Source organism: Sapajus apella, unplaced genomic scaffold (genome assembly GCF_009761245.1).
Source record: "Sapajus apella isolate SASKATOON/1434 unplaced genomic scaffold, GSC_monkey_1.0 scaffold67, whole genome shotgun sequence".
NCBI classification, from domain to species: Eukaryota; Metazoa; Chordata; class Mammalia; order Primates; family Cebidae; genus Sapajus; species Sapajus apella.
In genome coordinates, this window is record NW_022437007.1 from 6454148 (window position 1) to 6475757 (window position 21610).

General features: G+C 38.0%; 1 protein-coding gene across 1 annotated transcript in view; it reads right to left on the reverse strand.

Moving 5' to 3' along the window:
• RXFP1 (relaxin family peptide receptor 1) overlaps positions 1-21610 on the reverse strand; it is a 155879-nt gene that overhangs the window by 45190 nt on the left and 89079 nt on the right. The window contains exons 4-8 of the mRNA XM_032248564.1: positions 20844-20949; positions 16179-16250; positions 6886-6957; positions 2146-2217; positions 1985-2056 (exon numbers count right to left, since the gene is read on the reverse strand). Coding sequence (XP_032104455.1) covers positions 1985-2056; positions 2146-2217; positions 6886-6957; positions 16179-16250; positions 20844-20949 — 394 coding nt within the window. The remainder of the gene's footprint in view (positions 1-1984; positions 2057-2145; positions 2218-6885; positions 6958-16178; positions 16251-20843; positions 20950-21610) is intronic.

A 21610-nucleotide genomic window follows, 5' to 3' on the forward strand; every position in this document is an offset into this window, starting at 1 on the left:
AGATCAAACCAGCCTCAACATTCCTTTAAGCTAAAGCCCAATCCAGAGCAAGACCTAAGTCTACTTCATTCTATGAAGGCTGAGAGAGGTGCGGGAGCTGCAGAAAAAAAAGTTTGAAGCTAGCAGATGTTGGTTCATGAGGAAAGGAAAGAAGCTGTCTCTATAACACAGAATTGCAGGGTGAAGCAGGAAGTGCTAATGGAGAAGCTGCAGCAAGTTATCCAGAAGATCTAGCTAAGATCATTGATGAAGGCGGTTCCACTAAACAACAGATTTTCACTGTAGATGAAACAACCTTCTATCGAAAGAAGATACCTCACAAGACTTTATAGCTAGAGAAGAGAAGTCAATGGCTGGCTTCAAACCTTCAAAGGACAAGCTGACTCTCTTGTTAGGGGCAAAAGCAGCTGGTGACTTTAAGTGTAAGTCACTGCTCATTTACCATGCCAAAAATCCTAAGGCTCTCAAGAATTATGCTAAACCTCTGTCAGTGGAACAGCAAAGCCTGGATGACAGCACATCTATTTACAGCATGATTTACTAAATATTTTAAGCCCACTCTTGAGACCTACTGCTCAGAGAAAAAAGATTTCCTTTCAAGATATACTGCTCACTGACAATGCACCTGGTCACCCAAGAACTCTGATGAAGATATACAAATAGATTCATGTTGTTTTCATGCCTGCTAAAGCTACATCTGTTCTGTAGCCCATGGATCACAAAGCAATTTTAACATTCAAGCCTTATTATTTAAAAAATACATTTTGTAAGGCTATAGATGCCATAGATAGTGATTTCTCCAATGAATTTGGGCAAAGTCAATTAAAAACCATCTAGAAAGCATTCATCATTCTAGATGTCATTAAGAACACTTGTGATTCATAGAAGCAAGGTCAAAATAGTCATATTAACAGGAGTTTGGAAGAAGTTGATTCCAACTCTGATGAGTGAATTTGAAGGGTTCAAGACATCAGTGGAAGAAGTAACTGTAGATGTGGTGGAAATAGCAAGAGAGCTAGAATTGGAAATGGAGCCTGAAGATGTGACTGAATTGCTGCAGTCTCATGAGAAAACTTGAACGGATGAGAAGTTGCTTCTTATGGATGAACAAAGAAAGTGGCTTCTTGAGATGGAATTTACTCCTAGTAAAGATGCTGCGAACACTGTTGAAATGACAACAGAGTATTTAGAATATTACACAATTTACTTGATAAAGCAATGGCAGGATTTGAGAGTATTGACTTCAGTTTTGGAAGAACTTTTCTTATGGGTAAAATGCTAGCAAACAGCATTTCATACCATAGAGAAATCAGTCATGAAATTAGGAGTCAATCAACAAGGCAAACTTCATTGTTATCTTAATTTAAGAAATTGCCACAGCCACCCCAGCCTTCAGCAGCCACAAGTCTGGTTAGTCAGCAGTCGTCAACATCAACATGAGACCCTCCACCAGAAGAAGATTATGACTCGCTGAAAACTCAGGTGACTGTTAGCACTTTTGAGCAAGAAAGTATTTTAAAATTATGGTATACACATTTTTAGACATAACATGATTGCACACTTAATTAACTACCGTATAGTGTAAATATAATTTCATATGTGCACTGGGCAGCCAAAAAAATTTGCGTGACTTGCTTTATTGTGACATTTGCTTTATTACAGTGGTCTGGAACCAAACCCACAACATCCTTGAGGTCTGCCTGTATAGAATGGTAATGATGTGCTTAAGAATATTGTGAAAAAATGTGAGAGTGAGAATGTATTCAGTTTTTATGGGTTGATAGTCTAGAAGACAGAAACTCTCTTAAAATTGTTGTAACTATAAATAGCCTTATAAAATATGATGAAGAAAAGTATTTTTTTTTAATGGAAAGGCTTTTTTGGGGTTTTCACCATCTCAAATTTAATGCTATTAAATTTAAGCATTAATTTTTATTCATGTATTTTCCTTTGATTGAAATATTTGCATTAGTTTAGTACTTACAAGAGAATAAGAGAATTTAGTCCATAAAATGTTGGTGGGGAAATTTGACTGAGGTGATTATCTTCAATTATCCTGCCAGCCAGAAGAAAAAAATTAATTCATTTATATATCTTTAGAACTTAAAATGTAGTGCTATAAAATGCCACGTAAATTAAACATACAGCCATTCTAGTCTGTGAAGATCTTCAAAAACACCTGGCTTCAGGAAGGTTATTCTGTTATGACTGAGATACCTGGAAAAGGAGAAATCACTGCAATAAATTTGTATCTTTTTGATATCTTACAATAAGGAAAGTAAAAACAATAATCATCCATCTTAAAATTTTTTATATAGCATTCTCATCATGAGACTTCCCTGCCTTTGACTCTCTAAGAACTGCTATCATTACCTTATCATATCTAGTTTTAAATTTCCTCATAATTAATCAGTCCATTCATCTATTCATGTATTCATTAACCTATTTTGAATACTTACTCCATGGTGCTGTGCTAAGCATGCCATCCCTTTCTTTAAGAGGCTTTGAGTCTAGAGAGGCCACAGCCTGTGAACAGATTACTTTGTAATGTCACGGAATGCAGAGGGAAGTGTCTAATGCATGGTGGCTCTGCCACTGCAGAGGAGAAAACACCCAGCTTTGCGAGGGATGGGGACTGCAGAGTGTGGAGGATTGAGGAGACAGGAGAAGGCTTTACTAAGCAGAGGCACAATTGAGAAGGGTCTCGGATGAAAACATGCAATTCACAAAGCAAAGAATGGGCCGGAGCTATTCTAGGCAGAGGAAAAAGCTTATGCAAAAGCAAGAGGTATGAGAGAGCGACAAGTTAAGAAATCACCAGGTAATTCAGTGGGAACTCACCATGAAGAGGCTATGAGGAGAGACAGGAGATAAACCTAGGAGGCAGGCAGGGGCCTGCTCTGGACAAAAGGGTATTGCATGCCTTGCTGAAGAGTTTGACTCTGTCTTGCACATCTTTACCTCCCACTCTTCTGCAAAGTGAAATAACTCTCTGTTCTATTGTGTTGATGTCTTCTTGCTGTGTTCACTCCTGTCTCAATTGCTTTAGTGTAGCAATTCACTGCACTAAATCTGTCACCAAACAGTTTGATATTAACAATTATTAACAGTGACCTTGAGCAAGTAATGAATTCCTGTAAGACTCAGCTTCCCCAACTCTAAAATGGGGATAATATCACTATCTATTTCCTATGGTTGTAATGTTCAGCACATATTATGTTTTATAACAGTATCTCTGCTCAAGCCTCTTACTCCAATTTCTTTCCTCTTTCCTTTTTTTTTCTGCTTATGATTCATATGCAAGTAAGAGTTCAAGTTTTGCTTCCACTGATAGATGATTCACACTGATTTCTCTCTCTTCTTCACTCTTCAATATCATGAGTAAACATCCTGTAACATTCCTCTCTCTTCACTCTTTCATATCTTGAGTAAACATCCTGTAAAATTTCTCCTGCCAGAATCTGTTCTCCCTTGCCAGATCTGACTTTTGCTTAGGGGTAGTGAGCAACGGCATCCCATGATAGAGCCTCTTTCTTCCCTCCTTTGCAAACCTGGAGGCCAGGTGGGCACAGTAAGGGGTAAGAAATGACTTACAACCTCAGAGGGTTCTCTTATATAAAAACCCTCCTGGTAAAATGCATTTGATCCACTATTTCTCCCTATGCCTATCTGTTTAGCCCAGTCCTCTTTATTTTTCAGAGCCATCCTTTACTGCTTTGGACCTGAGATAATCATTTCTTTCAGTGAACTTTCATAGCAGTTTTGGTTTCAGGAACACAGGTTTGGAACTTAAGTACTTTTAAAAAATGGTTCTCTAATGTTGTATATATATTGGCATTGTTTTCCCATCTTAGATGATAAAGTTCTAGAGAACAGGAGTCCTGCCTTTCCCCAGTGGCAGCTCAGTGATCTACCCGAAACCCCAAGGCATAACTACTTAAAAAGAACAAGGCTGATTTATCTTTCTATGCCCTCATGGTGTCTATCTAAAATACTTGGACTCTTTGAGGGTTAATGAATAGTTATGGATCTAATGATTATTTAGATCCATAAATCAGCATATTTCTAATGATTATTTAACTAGAAATGTGTGGCATCTTTAACAGTCAACAATAATCTGGTGCTATAGAAAAGCTATGAAAAGAGATGGAGAACACTTTAAAGTTTACGCTCCAGTTCTGTACTGCCTTTCAAGAGCTTCCTCCACATCCAGTGAACGTTAAGCCAAACAGATGGTGTTTAGTAAATTTTGCAAAGGTATGCGGAAAGAAGACAGTCAGGAGCCTGATGAGAGTGACTCCAATATTGATGCTGGGTACTTGCTAAGACACAAAGATCAGGGATGGGGCAGAAGGGGAGAGGGCGTGGCTAAAGTGATTAGTGTTAAGGCTTCGAGTCTCCTGCAGTCTTCTTCCATTTTGCTGGTGAATTATTAGGTGCTCTTCTTGACTCAATCCCAAATTATGATTGAGTCAAGAAGCTAAAAATCTGACTGGAACGGGTTTCTTGGGTTAGGATAGAGAACAGGATAAAGAAAACAAGGGGACATAAATGGAAATAAAGAGAGTTATTTATTTATGTGATTTTTGGTTCTATTTCTTTTCAGTTACTTCTAGAGTGCTGCATTGCAGAACTCAATAAAATGGAACTTTGAGAAAGCTTGTTGTTGTTTTTTTTTTTTTTTTTTTTTAAAGCACCATGAAATACCACTTCACACCCATTAGGACAGCTATTGTCAAAACAAACAAATGAGATGAGAAAGCAAGCGTTGGTGAGGATGTGGAGAAATTGGAACTCCTGCACATCACTAGTTGGAAAGTCAAATGGTGCAGCTGCTGTGGAAAACAGTATGGCAGTCCCTTAAAAAAATCAAAATCAGACCAGGCACGGTGCCTCATTCCTATAATCCCAGCACTTTGGGAAGCCGAGGTGGGTGGATCATGAGGTCAGGAGATAGGGACCATCCTGGCCAACAAGATGAAACCCGTCTCTACTAAAATACAAAAAAAAAAAAAGAAAAAAAAATTAGCCTGGTGTGGTCGCACGTGGCTGTAGTCCCAGCTACTCAGGAGGCTGAGGCAGGAGAATTGCTTGAACCTGAGAGGCCGAGGTTGTAGTGAGTCAGGATCACGTCACAGCACTCCAGGCTGGCAACAGAGTGAGACTCCGTCTCAGAAAAAGGAAAAAAAAATCAAAAACATCAAATAGCAGTCCCTTAAAAATCAAAGAGTTACCATCTGACTCAGCCCTTCCACTTCTGGGTATATACCCAGAAGAAATGAAAGTGAAAGTGGAGACTTAAACAGATATTTGTATTCCTGTGTTGATGGCAGCATTACTCATGACAGCCAACAGTTATTCACAACATTATTCACGACAGCCAAACAGTTAAACAAAATGTGGTCTATAAATACAATGGAATATGATTCAGCCCTAAAAAAGGAAATTCTGATACATGCTACAACATGAACATTAATGACATTGTGCTAAGTGACATAAGCCAGACACAAGAAACTAAATATTTTATGATTCTCCTTGTATGAAGTACTTAGAGTAGTTAATTAATAAGTACAGAAAGTAGAATGATGATTGTCAGGGGTTTGAGAGAGGGGGAAACAGGGAGAGACAGATATGAAGAATTATTTATAACAAATATGAAGTTTCAGTTGGGGAGGATGAAAAAGTTTTGGAGGTGGATGGTGACGATGGTTGCATAATAATGTGAATGTACTTAATGTCACTGAACGGTCTACTTAAAAGTGGTTAAATGGTGAATTTTATATTGCGTATATTTTACCACAAAAAGCTTTATTTCTTTAATCTTACAGTATTCATGCATTTTTTAAACTGCGATTAGTGAAAAATAGTAATTGAATAACTAGGCAAGTCTTTGGGTTTTTTCTTCTTCTTCACAAATATCATCACTAGTCTTTTTTTTTTTTTTTCCCCTCAGAGACAGGGTCTTGGTCTATGGCTCATGCTTGATGTTGGAGTGCAGTAGGGCAATCCTAGCACGCTGCTGCCTCAAACCTCTGGGCTCAAGGAATCTTCATCCCTTAGTCCCCCAAAGTGCTGGGATTGTAGGCATGAGCCACCCTGCCTGGCTGCATCAGGCTACTTTGAACCCCATCTCTACTAAAAATACACCAGGCTTTTACTTTGTCTAAATTCATTCAGTCATCACTCCTGTCACCATGGTGAATATATATTGAATTCTTAGTATGTGTCAGGCACAGTCTGCCTAATGCTTCCCATGGAGTTTCTTGTTTCTTACAACATCCCTGAGGCAGGAACTATTATAATTTGTATTTTATAGTAAAGGCAACTAATGCTTAGAAAGGAATATAAATTGGCTGGATGCAGTGGCTCGCACTTGTAATCCCAGCACTATCAGAGGCCAAGGCGGGTGGATCATGAGGTTAGGAGTTCAAAACTAGCCTGGCCAAAATGGTGAAACCCCATCTCTACTAAAAATACAAAAAAAAAAAAATTATCTGGGTGTGATGGTGGGCACCTGTAATCCCAGCTACTCAGGAGGCTGAGGCAGAGAATTGCTTGAACCCAGGAGGTGGAGGTTGTGGTGAACTGAGATCACACCAGTGCACTCCAACCTGGGTGACAGAGTGAGACTTCGTCACAAAAAAAAAGAGAAAGGAATCTAAATTGCTGAAGGTCACACACCTAGCAAGTAAGGCAATCAGGACTCGTACTGAAGCCTGTCTAACTCACAATCCCACGCTCTTAGCCGCGGTGCTCTACTGCCCCTTTAGCACCACATACATGGCTCCTTGGCACTGACATGGACAGGGAGGCTAGATTGGATTGGAACAGTCTAGGCTGTCAGACTATCTTAGAACGGGCAAATTAATTCACACTGGTACTTACAGTTTAGTGAGGCTTTTCAGTCCTCTGAAAGCATAGATGGAGATGGATGTAATCTTATTGTTTTGCAGGTACCTGTGAAAAGGATTATTAAAAAGAAAAAAAAATGAAGCAGAGTTTCAATTTTGCAAGACAAAAAGAATTCTGTGGGTGGATGATGGTGATGGTAGTGTAACAATATAGACATACTTAATGTCTCTGAATTTAGACTTAAAAATGTAGACACAAAAAGATGCTACATTTTATGTTATATGTATTCGATGACAATTAAAAATTTCAAAAAACTGAAAAAGGTAAACATTATAAAATAATTTAGTGAAGCTGTATATCATGTCACTTCATGTTTCTATTAAATTTATGTACAATTAGGCTGGTTTGTATTTAGAAATTCTAGTTATAAAGGTGAATGTATAATAGTCAAAGCTAACTATTTGAATTTTCTAGAAATAAAATATTAACCCACAGTAAAGTCCTCATGAATCAGAAATGTAGAAGACAGACTTTTAATACATTTCTTGCTATAATTCTTTAAACTTGTTAAGTGCTCAACACAGTGCTAACCAACCTAAAAGTGTATGGTGTTTTTAATATCCCAAACCATATTCTACGCTAATCACATATCTGTCAACCAAGTCAATTGTGATCTCATTAATTTGATATCCAAGCCTTGTTCCAAAAACTGTTTGGGGAAGTTTATAAGGAGTAAAAGTGGCAAAAGAGAAAAACATAAATAAAAATAATCAGGACTAGAAGAATATAAATTAGATTGACATGTCAAGACAAGAATTTAGGCTCGCATAGTTCAGTAATACTGAAAATATGACCTTGAATTAACTGGAGGTCAAAGGAAATGGGTACCAGAGTACAAGCTATTGCATCTTTGCACCCATGTGAAGTTTTCCACTTCTACGTGTACTTGCCCCAGATTGTGGGAATGATAAAGTAAGAACTTCGAGGCTGCCTTCTTGTTCTGAGTGCAGGTCACCATTGCTCTTTAGAGTGTCCTGAAAGTTTATATGTAATTTGCTATAAATTTTAGGAGCAATAAGAAAGAAATCAATATGAGTGAACTTTCAGTTAATTAGAAATTTTGACTGAAAAAGTACCCTATTTCTTCAACATGCAAGAAAACCTAACTTTGATTGTTAAATGTTATTATAAATTTATTATAGGCTAGGCAAAGTGGCTTATGCCCATAATCCCAGAGCTTTGGGAGGCCAAGCAAGAGGATCATTTGAAACCAGGAGTTTGAGACCAGCCAGGCAGGGCAATATAGTGAGATCCTATCTCCAAAAAAAAAATAAAAAAAAAAATAGCCAGGTATGGTGGCACATGGCTGTAGTCCTAGCTACCTGGGAGTCTGAGATGGGAGAATCCTCCCACTTCAGAGCCCAGGAATTTGAGGCTGCAGTGAACTATGATAATACCACTGCACTGTCTCCTGAGTGACAGGGTGAGACCCTGTCTCTTAAAAAAAATTATTATGCACCGGAACCTGACATGCTGTAGACCCAATCATGTAGTAGGTAATGAATGGTTCTCATTTATCATGTATTTGTTTGTTTTTTTATAGTATTATAATTATCTACGAAGGAATAAACTGCATTGCCTGGAGGTCTAAAGGTATAGACCTTTAATAACCAATTAGAAATTTTGAAGCAATTAGACTATTTTGATCATTTTGTTATGTGGAACAAAGTGATCATTCAGAAATTAATTCATCCACATTAGTATGGGAGTTAGTTCAAAAAAGAGAATTAATTCAATGTCTATTGTGCAAAAATGCTAAGCCACTGCATTACATAAATCCAAATTTTGATACTTAGATTTGTAGTCTAGCTCCCTTAAATCAAGTGATGCTACAGAAAAATTCTTCAGTCTCCAAAAATCAGAAAACAGAATAAGTCCATATACTCTTGAAGTTTTGTGTCAGGCCTAATTATGAAAATTTCTTCTCCTTTAACTGATAAATGCTCAGAATGAAATTTTGAAAAGTCATTTTCATTAGAATTTCTATTTTATCTGGGTCTGCAGAACATTTCTGCATACTATCTGGGTATGCAGAACATTTCTTTGAATATAGTGGGTTAATTTTTCTTCTGATCCCACTCTATTTCCACCTCTTATTGTTAAAAATGTCAGATATATATTCATTTATCAGGTTTCTCTATTATAAAACCAAAATAAGAACCAATATATATTGTTATAGAAATAAAACAAGGAATCCTGAGATATTTTTTAGTTAGTGTGATTTAAGTACAGAGTATCTAAACCGAACAATTCACCATATGACAACATAAGTTAGTCACAAAGTTGACCTAAATAACAGGTAAACATCACATGGGCCAGTGTGGATTTTGAGTTCCGAAGGGAAGCTAGCATGCCAGATACCACTCAAGGGCAAAATAAACCCAATTCACAAGGCAGATGTGAAAATGGAATCAAGTCTCCAAGACAACATGCTCAGAGGCTTCCGCCCACAGTGATTTGCTATTTTAGGTAGAGAATGAATTTGAAAACACATGGACAAAAATTCTTCACTTTCTTAATGGTGGGCTGGTGAAAGATCATTATATTTTTCTCTTAAGGTGAACATTGAGGAAGACCTGTCAGAGGTAGAGTAAGATGGTTGCATAGGAACAGCTTTGGAGTGCAGTTCCCAGTGAGACCAGCGCAGAGTGTGAGTTCTCTCTGCATTTCCAAATGAGGTACCAGGTGCATCTCAATGGGACTGGTGGCACAGTGGGTGTATCCCAGGAAAGGCAAGCCGAGGCAGGGTAGGGTGCTGCCTTACCCGGAAAGTGCAATCCCTGAAGGATACCTCTCCATACCCAAGAGAGGCTGTCCGGGGCTTTTCCATCCACTCCAGCACTCCAGTTCAGATACTGCACCACTCCCACAGTTTTTACCACCCACAGACCAGGAGGTTCCCAGGCGAAAAGCAGCACGAGTTTCCAGCATGGCTGTTATAGCTGTAGCTGTGGGTTTCTGCACAAAAACTCACACAAATCTGGGCAGCCGTTTCAACTGGTGCTCGGAATGCCTGGGAGACAGGGCCACCTATTCAGCTAAAAAAAAGGGGGCTGAAAGCAGGGAGCCAGGTGATCTGGCTTGGCGGGTCCCACACCCACAAAGACCAGCAATCTGAAATGCTCTGACTTTCGCAGCAAGTGCAGCTGGACCCAGGACGGTCGAGCTCTGTGGGGGAAAGGCAGTCCGCCATTACCGAGGCACTTCTAATTGTACCTCTGTAAACAAAACCACAAGGAAGTTTACACAGCAGCTGGGCAGGGCCCATGGCAGCTCAGCAACTCCTCTGCTGGCAGACTGTGACTAGACTACCTCCTTGCTGAGCAGGGCATCTCTGATAAAAGGCAGCAGCACATCAGGAACTTACAAATAAAGCCCCACCTTCCCAGGACAGAGCACCTGGGAAAAGAGGCAGTTATGAGTTCTGCTGCAGTAGACTTAAACGTACCTGCCCAGCAGCTCTAAATGGAACAACAGAGCTCCCAGCACAGCACCTGAAATTGATAAGGGACAGACTGTCTCCTCAAGCAGCTCCCTGACCCCTGTATATCCAAAGAGGCACCTCATAAAGGAGAGCTCTGGCTGACATTTGGCAGGTACCCTTCTGGGATGAAGATAACAGAAGAAAAAACTGGCAGCAAGACTTGCTGTTCTGCAGTCCCTGTCGGTGATTCACAAGCAAGCATGGTCTGGAAGGGACCTCCAGCAGTCCTGCAGTAAAGGGGCCGATTGTTAGAAGGAAAACTGAAAAACAGAAATAGCTTCAATATTAACAAAAAGGATGTTCGCTCAGAGACCTGATCCAGAAGCCACCAACTACAAAGACCACAGGTAGATAAATCCATGAAGATGGGAAGAAACCAGTGCAAAAAGGATGAAAACACCAAAATCAGAATGCCTCTCCTCGTCCAAGGGATCATAACTCCTCACCAGCAAGGTAACAAAGCTGGAAGTAGAATGAGTCCGATGAATTGACAGAAGCAGACTTCAGAAGGTGGGTAATAACAAACTTCTCTGAGCTAAATGACCATGTTCTAACCCAATGCAAAGAAACTAAAAACCTGGAAGAAAGGTTAGACAAAATGCTAACTAGAATAACCAGCTTAGAGAAGAACATAAATGACTTGATGGAGGTGAAAAATACAACACGAGAATTTCACAAAGCATATACAACATTCAATAGCCAAATTGACCAAGCAGAAGAAAGGATATCAGAGATCGAAGATCAACTCAATGAAGTAAAATGAGAAGGCAAGATTAGAGAAAAAAGTGAAAAAAAATGAGCAAAGCCTCCAAGAAATATGAGATTATGTGAAAAGACCTAATCTACATTTGATAGGTGTATCTGATTATGACGGGGAGAACAAATCCAAGCTGGAAAACACTCTGCAGGATATTATACAGGAGAACTTCCCCAACTTAGCAAGGCAGGCCAACATCCAAGTCCAGGAAATACAGAGAACCACAAAGATATTCCTCAAGAAGAGCAACCCCAAGGCACATAATCATGAGATTCACCAGGGTTGAAATGAAGGAAAAAATGCTAAGGGCAGCCAGAGAGAAAGGTTGGGTTACCTACAAAGGGTAGCCCATCAGACTCACAGCAGATCTCTCAGTAGAAACCATACAAGCCAGAAGAGAGTGGGGCAATATTCAACATCCTTAAAGAAAAGAACTTTCAACCTAGAATTTCATATCCAGCCAAACTATGCTTCAGAAGCGAAGGAGAAATAAAATCCTTTATGGACAAGTAAATGCTGAGAGATTTCATCACAACCAGGCCAGCATTACAAGAGCTCCTGAAAGACGCACTAAATATGGAAAGGAACAACCAGTACCAGCTACTCCAAAAACATCAAATGGTAAAGACCATCAACACGATGAAGAAACTACATTACCTGATGGGCAAAACAACCAGCTAAGCATCAAAATGGCAGAATCAAATTCACACAATGATATTAATGTTAAATGTAAATGGCCTAAGTATCCCAATTAAAAGACACAGACTGGCAAATTGGATAAAATGTCAAGACCCATTAGTGTGCTGTATTCAGGAAACCCATCTCATGTGCAAGGACACACATAGGCTCAAAATAAAGGGGTGGAGGAAGATTTACCAAGCAAATGGAGAGCAAAAAAAAGCAGGAGTTGCAATCCTAGTCTCTGCTAAAGTGGGCTTTAAACCAACAAAGATCAAAAGAGATAAAGAAGGACGTTACATAAACGATAAAAGGATCAATGCAACAAGAAGAGCTAATGATCCTAAAAATATATGCACCCAATACAGGAGCACCCAGATACATAAAGTAAGCTCTTAATGACCTTCAAGGAGACTTTAACACTCCACTGTCAATATTAGACAGATCAATGAGACAGAAAATTAACAAGAATATCCAGGACTTGAAATCAGATCTGGATGAAGTGGGCCTAACAGTCATTTACAGAACTCTCCACCCGAAATCCACAGAATACATTCTTCTCAGCACCACATTGACCTACTCTAAAATTGACCACATAATTGGAAGTAAATCACTCCTCAGCAAATGGAAAAGAATGGAAATCATAAAAAACAATCTCTCAGACCACAGTGCAATCATATTAGAACTCAGGATTAAGAAATTAATTCAGGATGGCACAACTACATGGAAACTGAAAAACTGACTCCTGAATGCTGACTGGATAAACAATGAAATGAAGGTAAAAATAAAGATATTAGAAACTGACAAGAATGAATACACAACATACCAGAATCTCTGGGACACATTTAAAGTAGTGTCTAGAGGGAAATTTATAGCAATAAATGCCCACATGAGAAGCGAGGAAAGATCTAAAATTGATACCCTATCATAAAAATTGAAAGAGCTAGAGGAGCAAGATAAAAAAAAACTCAAAAGCTAGCAGAAGACAAGAAATAACTAAGATCAGAGCAGAACTGAAGGAGATAGAGACACAAAAACCCTTCAAAAAAATCAATAAATCCAGGAGCTGGTGTTTGAAAAGATCAACAAAATAGACAGACCATTAGCCAGATTAATAAAAAAGAAAAGAGAAAATAATCAATAGGTGCAATAAAAAACGATAAAGGGGATCTCACCACCGATTCCACAGAAATACAAACTACCATCAGAGATTACTACAAACAACTCTATGCATAGAAACTAGTAAACCTGGAAGAAATGGATAAATTCCTGGACACTTGCACCCTTCCAAGACTAAACCAGGAAGAAGTTGAAACCAGGAATAGACCAATAACAAGGGCTGAAGTTGAGGCAGCAATTAACAGCCTACCAACCAAAAAAAGCCCTGGTGCAGATGAGTTCACAGCCGAATTCTACCAGACGTACAAAGAGGAGCTGGTACCACTCCTTCTGAAACTATTTCAAATAATCCAAAAAGAGGGAATTCTTCCCAAATCATTTTATGAGACCAACATCATCCTGATACCAAAACCCAGCAAAGAATCAACAAAAAAGAAAATTTCAGGTCAATATTCATGGTGAATGTAGATGCAAAAATCTTCAATAAAATACTGGCAAACTGATTGCAACAGCACATCAAAAAGCTTATCCATCGCGATCAATAGGCTTCATCCTGGGGATTCAAGGCTGGTTCAACATACGCAAACCTATAAACGTAATCCACCACATGAACAGAAACAAAGACAAAAACCACATAATTATCTCTATAGATGCAGAGAAGGCCTTCAACAAAATTTAACAGCCCTTTATACTAAAAAATCTCAATAAACTAGGTGTCAAAGGGACATATCTCAAAATAATAAAAGCTATTTATGACAAATCAACAGCCAATATCATACTGAATGGGCAAAAACTGGAAGCATTCCCTTTGAAATCTGGCACTAGGCAAGGATGCCCTCTCTCACCACTGCTATTCTATATAGTATTGGAAGTTCTAGCTGGAGTAATCAGGCAAGAAAAAGAAATAAAGGGTATTCAATTAGGAAAGGACCAAGTCAAATTGTCTCTATTTGCAGACGACATGACTGAATATTTAGAAGACCCCATCGTCTCAGCCCAAAATCTCCTGAAACTTATAAGCAACTTCAGCAACATCTGAGGATACAAATCAATGTGCAAAAATCACAAGCATTCCTATACACCAATAACAGACTAACAGAGAGCCAAATCAAGAACGAGCTCCCATTTACAATTGCTATGAAGAGAATAAAATGCCTGGGAATACAACTAACAAAGGATGTAAAAGACCCCTTCAAGGAGAACTATAAACCACTGCTCAAGGAAATAAGAGAGGACACAAACAGATGGAAAAACATTCCATGCTCATGGTCAGGAAAAATCAATATCGTGAAAATGACCATACTGCTCAAAGTAATTTATAGATTAAATGCTATCCCCATCAAGCTACTAATGACCTTCTTCACAGAACTGGAGAAAACCACCTTAAACTTCATATGGAACCAAAAGAGAGTCCACATAGCCAAGACAGTCTGAAGTAAAAAGAACAAACCTGGAAACCTCACACTACCTGACTTTAAATTGTACTACAAGCCTACAGTAAGTAAAACAGCATGGTACTGGTACCAAAACAGAGATATAGACCAGTGGAACAGAACAGAGGCCTCAGAGGCAACACCACACATCTACAACCATCTGATCTTTGACAAACCTGAAAGAAACAAGCAATGGGGAAAGGAGTCCCTGTTTAATAAATGGTGTTGGGAAAACTGGCTAGCCATGTGCAGAAAGCAGAAACTGGACCCCTTCCTGACATCTTATACTAAAATTAACTCCAGATGGATTACAGAATTAAACATAAGGTCTGACACCGTAAAAACCCTAGAAGAAAACCTAGGCAAAACCATTCAGGACATAGGTATAGTCAAGGACTTCATGACTAAAACACCAAAAATATTGCCAACAAAACTCAACATAGACAAATGGGACCTAATTAAACTCCAGAGCTTCTATACAGCAAAAGAAGCAATCATTAGAGCGAACTGGCAACCAACAGAATGGGAAAAATTTTTCATAATCTACCCATCTGACAAAGGGCTAATATCCAGAATCTACAAAGAACTAAAATAGATTTACAAGAAAAAAACAAATCCATTCAAAAATGGGAAAAGGACATGAAAAGACACTTTTCAAAAGGAGACATATATCAGGCCAACAAACATAGGAAAAAATGCTCATCATCAGGGGTCATTAGAGGAATGCAAATCAAAACCACATTGAGATATCATCTCATGCCAGTCAGAATGGCAATTATCAAAAAATCTGGAGACAACAGATGCTGGAGAGGATGTGGAGAAATAGGAACACTTTTACACTGTTGATGGGAGTGTAAATGAGTTCAACCATTGTGGAAGACAGTGTGGTGATTCCTCAAGGATCTAGAAATAGTAATTCCATTTGACCCAGCAATCCCATTACTAGGTGTATACCCAAAGGATTATAAATTGTTCTATTATAAAGACACATGCACATATATGTTCATTGTGGCACTGTTTACAATAGCAAAGACCTGGAACCAATCCAAATGCCCATCGATGGTAGACTGGACAGGGAAAATGTGGCACATATACACCATGGAATACTATGCAGTCATAAAAATGATGCGTTTGTAGGGGCATGGATGAATCTGGAAACCATCATTCTCAGCAAACTGACACAAGAACAGAAAATCAAACACTGCATATTCTCACTAATAGGTGAGCGTTGAACAATGAGAACACATGGACACAAGGAGGGGAGCATCACATATTGGGGTCTGTTGGGGGGGCTAGGCGAGGGACAGCGGGGGTGGGGAGGTAGGGGAGGGATAACATGGGGAGATATAGGTGACGGGGGATGAAGGCAGCAAACCAACTTGCCATGTAAATACCTATGCAACAACTCTGCACGATCTGCACATGTACCCAGAACCTAAAGTAAAATTTAAAAAAAAAAAAAAAAAAGCAGCATTGAGGTGTTTCATGTTAGAATAATGCAGAGGGAAAAAGCTTCTAAGTATCTCCATTTTGGGGGAGTATGGTAGGGGCATTCACAGCACACATGTTCCAGTTCCTTTGGGGATAGATGTCTGAGATATTTCTAGAATGGTTTCTAGAATTATTCAGGAAAAAAAAATATTACATGGAAATCTCCAGTTCACAGCTAAATGCTTCCCTGAATAGGGATTAGACATAAGCAGTGGAACAGTATTGGTGTTCACAGAAGTGGGAAGCAAGATATATGCCAAAAACATTCGTTAATTTTAATACCAGGAATTAAATATTTTCTTACAACTTCTGAAGATCGTGATAATTCTTGAAGCAATCAGGAGGAAGCTTTCTTATTAAGTTCCACTGAAGTGACCTGCAATAAATGTAAATTTTCATTCTTAAAGTTGTTTTCCTTTACTTTTAAATTATAAAAATAGGGATAATTGCAAACTATTTAGTACTGGCTTTCAGGAAACATTTGCTTCATGATGTCTCTCTCATATTTATCATATCACTTGAACTAGGTCTAGTTGTTGGTTTTATTAAAGCTATTCATATTTTCTTAAATTTTGGTGATGACTTTGTAATTTGGACCAAAAATGTTAAAAAATAAAATTGAAAAAATTGATTTTCAGTTATGTTTTTCTTTCTTATTTTTATTTAACAGGCATTCAAAGGCATCTCAGTCCCTGAGTGACAATAAAAACAGTGTTTTCTGTTTAAAACACACTCAAGCAATTAAATATTGTATTCCTCAATATTTCGTTGCTCACATTCTACCACCTTAAAATCTGTTATAAAGGAAACCATCAACTGGTACCTATAAGTGCATCATCTTTGTTCAATAAGTGATCCCATTTCAACTTCTAAGAAGTTGTAAAGAAAGATTTTCTCTTGTATAACAATTTAGTAAGCAGTTTGACAGAGCAGATCCACATAATTGTGGTTGTACTGGAAAGTCCCAAGCCCTTAATTTTTTTGTTTTAGAAAAGCAATGTAATGTAGTAAAAGCAAAATAAATAAAACAATTATAATAACAATTAAAAAAAAACAGTGTAGCTGTGGTTCCTTGCATGAATCACATACAACCTTTCCAAGTCAGTCTCTTTAACAGTGAAAGGAGGGATTTGGAATAGACGGTATCTAATAATATGATATTATTGTTACTATCGTTATATAGTACCATGGAGCAGATACTAAGCGAGCAACATACTGCTTTGTCTGGAGGTATTTAACTCAGGTTAAGACAGTTTTATACAACAAGCACTAACAATGTTTAGGTTTTGAAGCAGTGTTGCTTAAACTTGGTGATGAATCCTTCTTAAAAAAAAGTTTCTCGGACTCTTCAGAACACATTTTTGGAGTCTAATTTAAGAAACACTGTTCTAGAGTCCAGAAGACCATGCACTCTCAGTGAAAGTGGGAATTGGTTCTTAAGAAGTGAAAAAGAAAAGTCTTACTTTTTAAGTGTATAATGCACAGATATACACAAGAAAATATATAGTATATCTGTAGTTTTTTTTTTTGAGACTCACTTTGTCACCCAGGGTGGAGTGTAGTGGCACTATCTCAGCTCACTGCAACTCCACCTCTGGGGTTCAAGTGATTCTCCTGCCTCAGCCTCCCGAGTCGCTGGGATTACAGGTGTGTGCCACCATGCCCACCTAAGTTTTGCGTTTTTGGTGGAGACAGGGTTTCTCCATGTTGATCAGGCTGGTCTTGAACTCCTGACCTCGTGATCCACCCGCCTTGGCCTTCCATCATGCTGGGAGTACGGGTGTGAGCCACTGCACCTGACCGTATATCTGTAGCATTAAAATTTCATTAGCTGGGCATGGTGGTGTGTGCCTGTAATCCCAGCTACTCAGGAGGCTGAGGCAGGAGAATTGCCTGAACCCAGGAGGCGGAGGGTGCGGTGAGCCGAGATCGCGCCATTGCACTCCAGCCTGGGTAACAAAAAAGAAACAAAACCTCTAAAAAAAAAAAAAAAAAAAAAAAAAAAAAAAAAAATTTCACAGGAGGGGACAAATAGGAAAAAAAAAATTCTAAAAAGGTTCCCTGAGGGAAGGGGAAACACTAATGAAAGAAAAAAGTTAACAATCACTTTTCTAGACTACACGTATCAGACACTTAATGGCTTTTTAAATAAATAATACCAAAGGCTGATTAACAAGTAATTCCCTCTTGAAGTCACTCTTAGTTGCTGGCTGTCACCAAATATTCTTTCCTTGTTTATATTAACTAATTGAGGATCTCTTTTCTGCTAACGATTCTGACTTGACTTAGATTCCAATTCTGCTTTATGTCCTGTTTAAATGTTTATATTGTGCAAAGAGAAATTGTTAAATATTTGGATTTGCCTGGGCGCGGTGGCTCACACCTGTACTTCCAGCACTTTGGGAGACTGAGGCATGAGGATCACTTGAGCCTGGGAGTTCCAGACCAGCTTGGAAATATAGTGAGACCCCCCCATTTCTGCAAATAATTAAAAAAATTAGCTGGGCATGGTGGTGCATGCTAGGAGTCTCAACTACTTGGGAGGCTAAGGTAGGAGGATCACCTGAGCCTTGGAGGTCAAGGACACAGTGAGATTGCACATTTGCATTCCAGCCTGGGGGACACAGTGAGACCCTGTGTTAAAAAAAATTGAGTTTGATTTAAGGATATAGGTGAAAGTGCAGTGTGTTTTTAAAAATGTGTTCATTCATTCATTCATTCATTATCTCAAAAAATGTGTCGAATCCCTGCTATTTGCACATGTTGAATACCTGCCTTTAAGAAGTTTATACTCTATTTGGACAAATTATACTTTATATATAGAGAATTTTCTTTCAAAAATAACATCAATCTTATAGTCCAGAGCTAAAGACGCAATCAACTTCTTTTGTTTTTATTGTGTTTATTTATAAATTCATTTAAAAAACATTTATGTATGGATTATTAGGTTCTGTTAGGAACTTTGGGTGATAGGCCCCATGGAGCGCACGGTATTTTCCTGTTTCAAGTAGACAATAGGACCTGAATCACCATAGTACAAGCAAGAATGTTTAGTATACTTAAAGGAGGTTCTATGGGAGAACCCATGAGGAAAAGGTTAATTGCGCTTAAAGAGGAGAGGTACTATAGAGGAAAGTGAGGCTTGAAACACCTCTAAGTAACGTTACTTCAAAGGTTGGGTTTTTATTAACAAGGCCTAGGATTTATAAGTTACTTCTTTCTAAATGACATAAAATATTTTTATAAATAACATTCTCTATATTTCATAATATCCTATTGGGATAGAAAGAGATAGATGCTGTTATTCTCATGGAATAGAATAAACCAAAATACTTTATAACAAATTCTTATATTTTAAAATTTGACATTGCAACTTTGATTGTTCACACAGTCAAAGAGGGTGTGTGTGTGTGTGTGTGTGAGAGAGAGAGAGAGAGAGAGAGGGAGAGAGAGAGAGAGAGAGAGAAACTGCCTAGTTTAATCATTATTGTCAAAACTAGCTCTAGTTTTTATAAAGAAAGTTCTTAGTATTAGCTCATATAGTTCTAGTGATTAAATTTCAGGATCTTAAAGTCAAGTCTCAAATAGTCAAAGTTAGTGTTTAGCAAGCTAGAACAATGTAAAAATGATCATATCAATCTATGTTTTCCTGTTTTGTTCATTAGCATTTACGTGAAATGTCTTTAAAAAATCCTGACTTCAATAAACATTTCTTGGAGTATTGGCTTCTTTGATTCTTATGTATGATTCAGTCCACTTCTGAGATTTCCCTATAATAGTTCCAACTCAAGGTCTGGAAATAACTCATTAATGAAATTTAATATTTACTTTTTAATGTATTTACTGTAAAGCATAGAGCTCTTTTTCTGTATGGAACTGAACAAACAGACTGGGACTAGGTATGAGTCCAAGCCAGTGTTCTGCAGAGAAAAGTATAAATGGACAGCTGGAATCTAGTGGTGCAACAAAAAGCACAAGAGAATGCTGTTTTTAAAACAAAAAATAAAATTAAATATTGTAGACATAAACTCCAGAGCGTTATTCCTATATAGCCAAATGCCTGTTGGAGATTTCCACTGAGTGACCTGTTAATCTCAAATTGAAAAAAGAAATCTTCCCGGTGCCAATCTTAATTACCGCCACCATGTTTCCCTATTCTCAGATCACACTGTTGCTTAGAACAGAAACCTGGGAGTCATGTTTGACTCCTTCTCCCTTGCCTTCTTGTAGACAATCATTTATAAGGGCCTGGTCCCAGTTTTTTTCTGTATACCAGAAGTTGAAAGCTGGTAGGTCACAGCTTTCTGCCCACATGTCTTTATGTATGTATGTGTATATTAGATCATGACAATTTTTCAAATGGAATGGCAGTTAATTCAATTAAATGAGTCACCCTCTGTGTGGGGCATGCCCTCTCTAGTTAGCCATTGCCTTGTTCCCCTCCATTCCTCCAGCTTTCTCTCTCTGTTCTTTATTTTACAAATGTTGGTTGAATTGTTAAAGAATGGATTCAAATCTTATTTGTGGGAAAATGAAAAATGAAATTTGCTGCATCAGAATATCCTTTGATTTGGATTTTCTAGTAATTTGATACAAGTAGTGGAGAAGGATTCTGATTTTTTTTCTCTGAAAATAGAATGAAATAATCATAATTTTTTTTAGAAGCCATTTTTTCTTTGGTAGCACATGAAATTGATGACTTTTTTTTGTTTACATGAAATATGGTGATACTCCATACCTCACAGGATTGTTATAAGGGGTTTAATAAGTTAATATAAAGAATAATTTAAGGAAAGGTCTAGCATTTAATAAACACAAAATAAATATCAGTCATTATTATACCTGACCTAGGAAAAATGACATCATCTTTGAATAAAAATACATTATTAAAAATGACATGGTCTTAATTATAATACAACTTTCCCGGTACTATCTGGCTGTCAGGATGAAGCAATTCTTTTCTACTTACATTGCAGTCACATTTGAAGAAACTGATGGAACAGCTTGTAAATTAGTTTCATCACAGTCAAGCTCCAGACCTTGGCAATGACATTGCAGTGGCACAGAACCGACCACTGAGTCAAGGGAAGTGGCAAGGCATGACAACAGTGAGGGACCAGGAAGAGGAGTGTAATGAAAAGAAAGAAATGAGAAGCTATGAGAAAATCATGTAATACAAAAGCATATCATATGTTACCTAAGCAATTTAGGCAATGCTTTAAATTAAGGTTCCAAAGTTTGCTTTTAATTAACCTTAAAATAATGATAGAGCATTACTATTTGGAAACACACACTTACCAGCTCATGCACTTCTTTTAAAATAGCAGACTATTCTCCATTCATTGCAAAATGAATGAAATTGTCTGCTCTTATACCACTAAGGATTGACATAATAATGTGTGATGAGGCTTAATGTTCATATTAGAACTGCCGTTTAAAAATATTTAGCATAATCAAAACCTTTAAAGTTAAAAATCACTTTTATCTAGCAAGACTGAGGAGAACTAAAAACAAATGATAGTGTCTATAGATTTTTTTTTAAAATCAGGAGTTCTTCAAATAATTTTTAAAAAAGATCTTCTTGGCTGGGCACGACGGCTCATGCTTGTAATCCCAGCACTCTGGGAGGCTGAGGCGGTCAGATCACCTGAGGTCAGGAGTGTGAGACCAGCCTGGCCAAGATGGTAAAACCCTGTGTTTACTAAAAATACAAAAATTAGCCAGGTGTGGTCATGG